The 11,734-nt window shown below is 39.1% G+C and overlaps 1 protein-coding gene across 4 annotated transcripts in view; it reads left to right on the forward strand.

The window, feature by feature from the left end:
* Positions 1-11,056, forward strand: part of LOC108113820 (homeotic protein ultrabithorax) — an 84,491-nt gene extending 73,435 nt beyond the window's left edge. For 2 of the 4 annotated variants that reach the window (XM_041819453.1, XM_041819454.1), the window contains exon 4: positions 8,327-11,056. In XM_041819453.1, the coding sequence (XP_041675387.1) occupies positions 8,327-8,628 (302 nt within the window). In that variant the 3' untranslated portion in view covers positions 8,629-11,056. The remainder of the gene's footprint in view (positions 1-8,326) is intronic. The other 2 variants (XM_041819455.1, XM_041819456.1) reach the window with 1 other exon arrangement.
* The last annotated feature ends 678 nt before the right edge of the window (positions 11,057-11,734 follow it).

Raw genomic sequence — 11,734 nt, forward strand, 5'->3', positions numbered from 1 at the left:
GCTGAGGGATGGGCAAAACAATGGCGAGTAATTCACTTGCGAAAATGTTATTGATTACGAAACAGGACGGCAACAACTGCGGCACCCGGCATCGACCAACTGCATCCCCAGTGCGAAGTACAGTGGGGTGAAAAGACAAGTTTGGGAGGGAACATTTTTAGGGGTAATGATAGGAGCCCAAAAAAGTTTGAAGACATTTTTTAGGGCTTACAAAATGGTGACCTAAAATCATTTGTAATTCTCTTTTTAGGGAAATTCTTTTAATAAATCTTCTATGACTTATTAATCATTCTTTCTCGCTTGAAATTTTGCTTATATTTAACTCTATGAATCGTTTTTAACCCACTGTAACCACTGGCCCTCTGCACCTTTTGCTTGTTTTTGTCGATTTTGCGCAAAAGCAATTTGAGCATAAATCTTCCCAACGACAAACTCGCCGCCTCACACACACACACACACTGGCACACACTAACCTATACACACACACACACACACAACATAGACTGCAACTTTCGCAATGGACGCGGCAGGAATCGGAATCGGAATTGGAATAGGAATCGGTATGGGGGATATGGTTGCAGGACTCAGGACTCTGGGATGTGGAATGCAGGATGTGGGCAACTGCAACTTTGAAATTAACTGTTAGTTTCACACGTTCTAGCAGTGAGGACTTGCAGAAAAAAAAAAAAACAGAAAAACAAAAACAATAACAACGAGAGGTGGCAAAAAGAAAGAAATTGTTGCTTTTAACTTTCACTTTTTCGATGTCAGACGGCGGTGGAAAAGAAAAGAAAAAGCTGCCAGGGAGCAGCTGGTGTGACCCCAAAAAGGCCGAACCCAAAAACCGAATTCGACACCATGCCGAATGGCTAACAGCTCCAGCTCCATATCTTGCTCCATCTCCAGCTCTATCTCCATCTCCTTGCCACCTTCTCCAATGGAAACCATCTCAGTTGCACAGTTTTTGGACCATAAGTTTGTCGCTTAGTTGAGGGCCAAATAAAAATAAAAACTTCAAGTGCCAATTATGTGTGAAATTCCGACACTTTTCGCTTGTTTACTTTTATGCGCCCTTAATGAAGTTTCAGTTGAACTTACCACCTGACCTTTCTCTCTTTTGCCAAGCTTACACATATGTATATGTTTGAGATGTGTGTGTGTGTGGAAGTGGGAGGCAGATGGGCGTGTTTTTGGGCGTGTAATGCGAAACGGGAAAGTGTTGGGCGAAGCCGGAAGCTGGTCTAATTAATTAGCCAAAGGTGAGCTGGCGAAATTTGACTAGAGAATGAGGTAGTGAATGGGATCTTTAATGGTCATGTGATCATTATTTCAGGAGATTTTATATTAATTTAAGAATTAAAGTGCTAGTTAGCTATCATATATCCTTCATGTTATACTCTAATTATGTTTTCTTGGGGTAATGCTCAGCTTTGTACATCATTTAAGTTACCCCAAGGTCTAAGGTATGTAGCATTTTCTATCAATTCAGGAAACTTTTAAACTTTGTAATCCCTCAGTTACTTTTATAAGACACTCCCACTCCCAAAACTTATTCCTCCCTGATTAAAAACTCTTCAGTTTCAACCCCAATTATTGCAAAACATAAATTACACCCCCAAACTGATTGTAAATGCAATTAAAAACGCATTCAAGGAGATTTTCTCAACAGATACCAAACACAAAGAAAGAGGCCGCCTTCAAGCAGAGTCGCAAACGAGTGGGCGTGTCGGATCAGAGAGGCGCAATCTTATGCAATTAAAAGATACCCAGATACATAAATGGCGTTGCAGCCGTCTTCTGATTTGTATCTTAAAGCCCCCTTCCTGCTGCCCCATAAACCATCCCAAAAGTCTTATCGGTGTGGCAGCCATTTTTTTTCCCCTATTTCGGAATCATTATTTTCGATTTGACACTTGGCGATGATTTTTATTGGCCCGTTTTTGGGTGAATAGCGGAAATGTTGCACATTTCCGTTCTAGAAGTGGGAAAGGCCATAACTTCTATTGATAATTATCGAGGAACTTGAAGGAGGTGACGTCAGCTGAGACTGACAACTTGCAGGCTTGTTTCTTTTTATTCAGTTTTTGTCTAATGAGCTCTGAAATCGAGAATATATTGCCCGGCCAAACGATGTTCTCCGCAGATATGAAACAGCTTGACATCGTGCCACTTATTTATTTATTCGACAGCCAAGAGTCGTTGCCTGTCTTGGGATTTTGCCGGACTGGAACTGGTACTGAATCGAAAACCAAACCGAAATCCCCTCCATTGAACAGCTTCATCTTCGTAGTCACGCTCTGGTCGCATCATCCCACAAAATGCTTTTGCTTGTGCTTCGCATTTGAACTGTTAAAATTTTCGTCTGCTACGGATACTGTATCTGTATCTGTAGCTGTATCTGTATCTCTCAATCCCCATCGATGCGTTCCGCCAGCTGTCGCTGCTTTTGTATCTGTATCTGTTTCAGTATTCTGTATTTTGTCTCTATGAAGATGAAACTGGAAATGGAAATAGAACTTGAAACGGAGCCAAAATAGAGTCGTTGATTATTTTAATGATGACGCCGAGGTTAAAGCACGATGGGAAGGCGTTCCGCACTCACACACTTGGATCTTATAATATATATATATATATCTACAAGCCCCTAGATGGTTTGGGCTTTGGCTTCGTATGTAAATATGGAAATGGCGTGTCGCCTTCACATATATATTTTTTTTCTATAGGGATAGAAGATAGAAAGAAAGGGGCATGGCAGCGGCGTTCACATCGCTCATTAATTGAGCTATTAAGATAAACCCACATCAAATTCCGCGTTCAGCTTCGACGCGCCATGGGTTTTGAACTCCAGGCGCTGAGCTTGGGGCACTGGGTCACTCAGCCAACATTCGTTTTGGTTCGGTGTGCCAATGATGGCATTATTATACAATTCACATACCCAACAGAGACAATAAACAGTCAAATGTATTCATTCAAACGCAAATTGGCTTTTAATTGCCATGACATGCCGGCCCAAGACTAACGCTTTAAGTTCAAAATGAAAGGGAAAACGCTAATCAGTTTGAATGGGAAAAAAGAAGGCGTGTTTGGTAATAGTTTTCTAGTTTCTCAATCAATTTAGAGTTATAGAAAGTGATCTTACTTATTCTTAGATAAACCATTGCCTGAGTAATCTAAAAACAATATAAGTTCATCGTCTTTCGTCACTAGACACCGCTTGCTCTTCATCTTAAGTTGTCCCCCAGCAAAAGCTGCCCCTGCTAAATTGCAAGCTCAACAGGGCCGGTCGTAACTCAAAACTGGGAAGATGCCACATAACCGGGAACCGCTGGTCAGTGGCCCTGAATCGAGGCGACCTGCTACCTGTTGCACCGTCAGCTACCGCGAGCCTCTTGCAATGAATTATTTTAATGACGAGAGAGAAGCCCCTTCTACACGGTTGCTCGATCCTTGGTCATGCGTAAGAAGATACGCCGCCATATATCCAGATCCAGTCCATGTGGGGAACCAGTTTACCAGTTACCCGTTCCACTTCTCAGATCATCAGACGGCCATTGAGAGTTGCGCTTGCAAGCAAAAATTACCCAAATAAAAAGTAAGGGAAGCCAAAAAAAATATAAAAAAGAGTTACCAAAAAACGGTGCGTGAGGCTTAAGCCTGTTCGTTAAGCGGATTTTATCGGCGATCTGGCTAAAAATTTCACCAGAGGTGCCCTTTTTTCCCAACCACAATTACGTGGCATTGCAATTTGGGAGGCTGTACGCGCCACGAATTCCGCGATCCAAATCAGAAAAAGATCCCCCAAAAAATTCCTTGACTTGCCACATCATTTTTGGTTGCCAGAGTCGAGGGGGAAAGTCTCAATTACCACCGCCTAGTTGCAGATGCAGATTCACTTTGCTCCTCTCTCTCTCGCACCGAAAAGCAATTAAAAACTCTGATTGCCTTGTGAGTTTTTGGATTTCTGGGATTCGGGATTTGGATTTGGTTTTTGGTTTTTGGTGTTTGGGAAAAATTGAAAATTCAGTTCCTGGCTGCGACAGCCGTAAGATACTACGAACAGTATTGCTAGCTAGCCAAGTTGGGGGTGTGCAACACACCCTAAACGTGTATCTCAAAATTTGATAACCGCACTGGCAGCTGCAGTTGCAAGTTGCAAGTAGTAGTAGCAAGTCTGCAGGTTGCAGATACTTGAATTGCGTTCGTGTTTGTGCTGGCAATTGCAACTCAATTGCGCATTTGCCACCGCAAGCATCAATATGTGGCATAGGCATAGACATAGTCATAGTATGGGAGGACCCATAATCACGTCTGAGCGAGTCAGAGAGAGAGGTAGGTAGATCTAAGGAAGCCACGCCCCCCTTGTCCCCAGAGTCTCGTACTCCCTGCGGCCAATTTAATTGACAGATTTAGTGGTGCTCGATTGGCAGTGCGGAAAATTAGTTTTCCGTCTCGCAGTCAACCTCAACCGGAGCTCCATCGCATTTAATTGTTTTATAGACACTCGAATTCGAATGCCAGGGTGTGGGAATGAGCAAATCCATGTACCTATAAGCCTATATATATATATCTATCTATCTATATATCTAGCCGTTGTTGGTGGGTGGGTGTGCTGTGTGTGTATATATCATATATAGGCAAGGTGGAACACGCCCCTGACAAACACGCACGAAAATAGATTTAATTAAATTGCGAATAAAATGCGTGCGATGGCCCGAAATGACTTGGAAGAGGGGACACATGTGTCCCAGGCCATCCAATTAATCGATGGCCAATCGATTTCTCTTCTCACTTTTTGGCAGCTTTCCCCGGTTGCCAAAAGGGTTTCTTCCGCGTGTCCTTTGGGTATGCCTTTTTTTTTTGTGGTTGTTGTAGTGCGGTTTTCTGGGAAAAAATAAAGGCAATTAATTTCCGGTTGGGCCTGAGACATTATTAATGCCAGCAGAAAGTTTTATTTCTCCAGCAGTTCCCAGTAATCAAAGTATCTGTATCTTAGAGATACTTAGAATGTCTCCCCTTTCCTGCTTATCACAGAGAACCCAAAAGAAGTTTCTTGTAAAAATCTCATCTAGATAGCACGTGACGATGACCAAAAACAAAACATAAATTAGAAAAGAGAGTGCGATAAGGGCGAAAAACAAAATCGAATTAAATATAAGTAGTATCTGTGTGTGTGTGTGTAGCACATCAGTGTGTGTATGTGTGTGTGTGTATATAAATAGTTATAATAGAAGCATAGATCACACGATGTGCCGCATGCAACATGGAGTCGCCGTCACCTGAAGATTTATGGCCGCTAGCAACGCTCCGAATTCAAACTCCGGGGGTGAGTCATTGCTGCCCAATGGGATAAAAAGAGAGAGAGATATATATATAAGAGATAGACAGAGACAGGCATAGATATAGCTCCGTTTCGGTTCAAAGTTCGCTGCAAATGGGAAACACGTAAACTGTCAAAACTTTAAATCCCTGAGGAATTTAAGTTAAAAAATATAACACGTACTGGGGACCCAGGCGCAGCTGTGCTACCCAAAAAAAGAGCAGGAAAAAAAAAAAAAAAAAAAAAACATGAAGACGGAGTCGACAAAACCTTGAAAATGTATCTTCAGGGCGGCCAAAGGAAAAACCATGGAAAGGCCCCATGGAAAACCAACTGGAACCGTATAAATATTCTCGAAAAAAAGATTTCCTAGACCTAGACACCCACCTCCACCCAGCCACCTCATGTTCCTCCCCTCCTTCTCTCTCTCTCTCGTTTAAATTATCTACGAGAAATTTCGCGCCTCTGCCATACAAAGTTTTATTGTGCCCACTGCCATCTCCATCTCCACCTTGTACACCCCCTTTCCCCTACATACCAGCCTCTAAATTATGTACTTAGAAATACACAAAAATTTTCCAAAAGTCTACAAAAGAAAATGGCACAGCACAGCAGGACGCAGATGAAGAAGAAGCAAAGAAGCGAGCCAGCAAAATGAATTTCGCACTTTTTCGCATAATAAATTTCGAAACTTGGCCAGCACTGGAAAAAATCTAAAAACGGGAGAGAAAAGTCATGGGGGTAATGCCAAAAAAAAAATGAAAAGAAAAGAAAAACACAACCAAGGCAAAGCAAAGTTTCGTAAAAAGTTTATTTTTGCATATTCGTAGGGATTTTTCTTTTCGAAGGGAGGGTGAGAGAGGCAGATGAAGAGATGGGAAAGAGAAGTTACTATAAAATAGTCGCTAGCCGGAGTGACAAATTCCATTTAAAATTGCCGAGCAAAGCTCACGTACTCCTCAAGGCAAGCTTTTCTTTTCCCCTCTCCTTGGGAGTAACTCGCTCCCTAAATAAAATGAAACTTTTGCTAAACCTCAGCGTGATGTATTCGAAGGAAAGAGCAGGCCAAGAAGGGAGCACGACTGTCGGGGATTTAAGTTAATCAGCAAACAGGTTTACAGCTAAATAAATTTATTTATGCCTTTTTGTGTTGCACTTGCGGAAAGCTTTTAAAGGCAGCATTTTCATTTAATTGAAATTCTTGAGAAAATATAAATAAATATTCTTTAATTCCGTTGAGCCTTTCGTGGCCTTTATAGCCGACAAATTGTCATTGCAAATCTTGTGACCTGTCACTGGCCAATTTTCTCGCACATTAAATCGCTCTCCTATAATTCTCGCTAGGCATTTTCCCAGATCTATAGCCACATTAAGTTAATTTATCTGCATATAGATGATAATTTTCTTTGTTTGTTTCCAGCCTGGCCAGTTTTATTTTCATTTTCCATATCATTTTTATTGTCTATAAAATTTTTTCGCCATTTATTTGCAACACCCAACCAACCAACCAACCAGCCGACCGCCCACACCCCACACCCACTACTCTGTGTTTGTATGAGTGAAAGATAAATGCGTTTTCACTTTATGACTTTCGTGTCGGCATAAATTTGTTAATACCTTTAGGCCAAATTTATAACATAATAAATGCTCATAATATTTAAGTTAACATTGCGCCCAGGCCCAGGAGAAAGACCTGCTGTCCAAAATGCGAAAGTTAACATGGTTAAGAGGGAGGTGAACGAAGGGGGGTTTTTCCGATAAAATCAGACATTGTCTGGTGGCTCTTCTTCTTCGATATAAGGGAAATGAGCAGGAGAGGCAGCTGCAGTGCATTTCCACAAACACAAACACACATTCACAGCCATACATGAGAAATTGAGTTATTGCACTTGAAGGCAAATTAAACTTCATAAATATTTAAAATCAGAGATTAAACACGGCATTGTGCTGGCCTGTTGATGCGACTTCTGGCTTTCCAGCTCCCAGCAGTTGACCCCTCCTGCTCCCCCACTGCTCCCTCCATCATTCTCTCTCTCTCTCTCTCTGACTCTCAGGTTGCCAATTAAACGAACATTATCTGGCATAACTGCAATTTAAGTAGCCACATTGGCCATCTCCCTTTGCAGTTGCAGTTGCAGTTGCAGTTGCAGTTGCTCGCACGTTTCTCCTTTTCATTTTAATGTGGCATGGATCTGGTTGCAATGACAGCAAGGCAGCAGCAACATCGCCAGTGCAGCGGCAAACGATCAATTTAAAGTAACGATCCCAGCCACAGCAGCAAAAACAGCAAAACCGCAACTGCAAATGGCCAAACTCGTAAAAATGAAATGTATTTTTCCGTTTTTCTCCTCTTTGCCGAGATCTCCTTTCCTTTCTTTTTACCCCTTTTTTTAAGTCGGCTGATGATCTTGGTAAAAAACACAAAAAACGAGAGAATTTATATTTACGACTTGGCCAAACAACGGCGAACAGCAAACAAATGCTGAGCAGCTTGTTGCAATTTTTCAATTTAATTTGCCCGATGAGAGGCCAAATATAAATACAATTTTGTGTTTAATGACAGGACATTTGATTTTTTATGATTCGCATTTTGATTTCATAAAGCCATTAAAATTTAAATCGCTTTTATTAAGGTAATTAACATGCATTTCGAAATGGTCTCTTAATAAATTTTAACTGTCTTGTTGGCTTTTTTGAATTTAAACAGGAAGATCAAAACTTTGTCAATGTTTTTTACAGAATTATTGTTTATAAAATGGACTTGATATATGAAATAGATTTCTTAATAGTCTTTTAAAAGAAAACTTTATTAAATTAAAAATAATTCTATGAAATAAAAGAGGAAAACGACAATGAAAATGTTTAATTTCTCTGATCCTTTGAACTACCATAGAGACTTCATTGCTCTCTTTCAGATATCAGGTCCGATTTTTATTAAAAGAAAATATATTAAATTAATATAAAATCCAAGATCCCAACTAATATTCTTTGCCTTTCTCTAATCTGCAGGTACAAATGGTCTCCGAAGACGCGGCCGACAGACATACACCCGCTACCAGACGCTGGAGCTGGAGAAGGAGTTCCACACGAATCACTATCTGACCCGCAGACGGAGAATCGAGATGGCGCATGCACTATGCCTGACGGAAAGGCAGATCAAGATCTGGTTCCAGAACCGGCGGATGAAGCTGAAGAAGGAGATCCAGGCGATCAAGGAGCTGAACGAGCAGGAGAAGCAGGCGCAGGCCCAAAAAGCAGCGGCGGCAGCGGCTGCGGCGGCGGCGGTCCAAGGAGGACACTTGGATCAGTAGATCTATATAAAAAAAAAAGAAAATATACGATATATATATATAGATCGATAGGGATGAATTAGGCGGAATGGCGCAGAGACAGATACAAAGCAACTATATTGTAACAAATGAACTATTTACTTAAATGAATAATATTTAAATATTTTGATGGTACTTCTTCGTGCGAAATGCAAAATGCGAAATGCGAAATGCAAAATGCGAAACTTGACCTAAATCGAACCTAATGGAATTATTTCAAAGCGTTTGAGCAGCAACCGAAAATACGTAAACAAAACTACAAACTAATTAACTAGGCTAAGTAAATGAAAGTAGTGGAAGAAGGAGTGCAGATTATAACTTACTTAGTACACGTCTAAGGCTAAGGAAAAACAAATAATTTTAATTTAGTTCCAAACGACAAAAAGACAACTTCAAGATTCGCCAGCGATTTCATTTTTACCCCACGTAGAGAGATGATCACTCGAAATTGAAAACCTCTGTCCTGCCCCCCCTTTGTTGCTTACTGCTATGTTTAAATTAATTTTCGCGAAAAATACTCAAAAAGTAAAAACAAAAAAAAAAACCAATATAATGTTGAAAGCGAGCGAAATTCTGTTGATATGAATTTTTGGCAAAACAAAAAAGAAAAGGAAAAACCAGTTCTAAACCAATTTAAGATACGTAAAAGAAAAGGAAACGAAAAACAAAAGAGGAAAACTATTAAACTTTAACTTAAATATAAATAGAATTTGTTAGCCAAGTAAACATATTGCGAAAACGAAAAACAAATGTTTTTTGGGAGGATCGAATATATATATATATATATATATATTTGAGAGTGTGTGTATAGTTTGTGCTTATTAATAATAAAATAATGCAATTTTAGTTAACTCTGTTTATTTTGTAAACGAATTTGTTTAGTTCTCGCCCCCAAACGACTAGAGTGAAGCTGTTTCTTTAAGTAATGTGTAGTGTGTTTACCTTTTAACTTAAATTAATGCCTAATTTTATTATTATTATGTTTAGTTTAATATGACAAGCGTTTATGAGATTATCCGACAGAAGCGGCGAGTAGAGTTTGCCCCGGCAAACGCAAATAAATTATTGGTTTTGAAAAAATCTAAAAAAAAAATACAAAAAAAAAAAAACAATCTGAAATTGTGTTATTTATTTTTGCCATTTTCTTAGATGTTCTGTTGTTTCTCGCAGTGTAATTATTAGAGCCTGAGTTAAAGTTTATGCGGGCTGCTCGCTTGCATGCGAAATTGCTTTTGATCTCGTTTCCGTTAATTGATCGTGAGTTCGTACGCTCTATAGAGATACCCATACCGATAGCGATAACGATAACGTTAGCCGATAGCCGATAACCGATAGCCGATACCATATATAGTTTAGTGGCTCCAACGAGCTGTGCTCGAATGAAGCCACCATGCGATGTGTCCCGAAACTCGATCCTTCAGTTGGGGGCCATCCAAAAACGATCCCCTGCACAAGATGTATACGTAATTAGAACCTAAGATATATATTATATATAAATCTTGATATATATTTATGTATTTATATATATATGGAGATCGAGTATAAAAAATGGACAAACAATAAGAGAGTAATATATCTGCGGAATGGCATGGAGATGCAGATGCAAATACGTAAATAATAATAATAAGTTAAATGTTATAGATTTTAAAAATGCAACGGCTAACCGACGTTACTGTATACATACACTGAACGAAATGAGGAAAGCGAAAGTGGTTGGCGAACAGAGAGAGAGGAGGGGCGTGGATCGAATGGGGTTTTCCCCGCCACCGCAACAAAACAAAAAAAAAACAAAACCAAGAATAGACGCTAAAATACAATACTTGAATATTTAAATGTGGATTATCGTAGCAACAGATATACGTAAAAAAAAAATGAGAAAAAATGAGTCTTGCATATAGTACTACATCCTACCACTTACCTACTACTTACTTAATGTAATACCAGTGCATTCGTAGTATTAATAATCGCTACTTACGTGTACATTGCTAGTGGCTTTTACTTTTAACACACTCTCTCTGATATCTGATATCTGATATCTGATATTCTGATATCTGAACCTCGGAGCAGCCTCTATCCAGATCGAGATTACAACTTTTCCTAAATACGTATATATTTCATCAGATCATCAGACCTACAGATACTTTGCAGCTACATTTTCTACTCGTACTTTTCCCTCAACAACCTCAAACTCCCCCCGCGATCGCCGATTGTCTGGACGCGCAAGCTCCGTTTATACTTAATCTCTATTTAACTCTAATTTAAAGCCATTCTATGTTAGCTCCGTAAGTTGTAAATTATCAATTCAAAACTACACGTAAAAAGAACAAACACAAAACAAACAGCAACCAGTGAGAATGTGGAAAATGAAACAAATAAATTAAACAAAACGATTTAAACAATTTATGAAATGCTTTTTCGATTTTTATTGATCTTAAATGGGATTTGGAATAATTTAATTTAGAAGGAATGGAATTTGGAAATCTTCCCCTCAACGGAAGAGCTGAGAAAAGAGAAGATTCTCGTGAGCAATAGATGGAAAAAGCTACCAAATTTGGGAAAAAACTGGCGTTTGACTTTAAATAAAATTTCAAAACAAATGAACTCTCTGAGTCGATTTATTATTCATACGCACTGTTGCCTTGCCAAGAATTTTGATTATTTTTTTGAAATTGTCTTTTATTCTTTGTCTTTTTCTATTAAAATATTTTTTAAAGTTCGAGTTCAAGCAGAATTCTGCCTTTCATTTTTACGCTACCCAACACTTAAATATGTAGTGGAGTTTCAAACCTTTGCATTTAAACATTTTACATAGAAGTAAAAAGTATAATTCCACGACCGGTCCGAAAAATACCAAATTTCGAAATTGAATCTATGTTTTCAGTCGATTCCTTTACCATTCAGTTAAATATAGCAAAGACTCGTACCATTACACGTACGACGTGATTTTCTAACGTAATTTTTTCGAAAACGTTTCGAATATTTAAGCCAGGAAATAAACCTTTCTTATCAGTTACTAAATTAAATAGTTAAATATTATTTTCCCTTTTTTATTTTAAAAGACTTATGAAAGGAGTGCCAAAGAAAGAGC

This window comes from Drosophila eugracilis, unplaced genomic scaffold, assembly GCF_018153835.1.
Source record: "Drosophila eugracilis isolate 14026-0451.02 unplaced genomic scaffold, ASM1815383v1 contig_75, whole genome shotgun sequence".
Taxonomy (NCBI): domain Eukaryota; kingdom Metazoa; phylum Arthropoda; class Insecta; order Diptera; family Drosophilidae; genus Drosophila; species Drosophila eugracilis.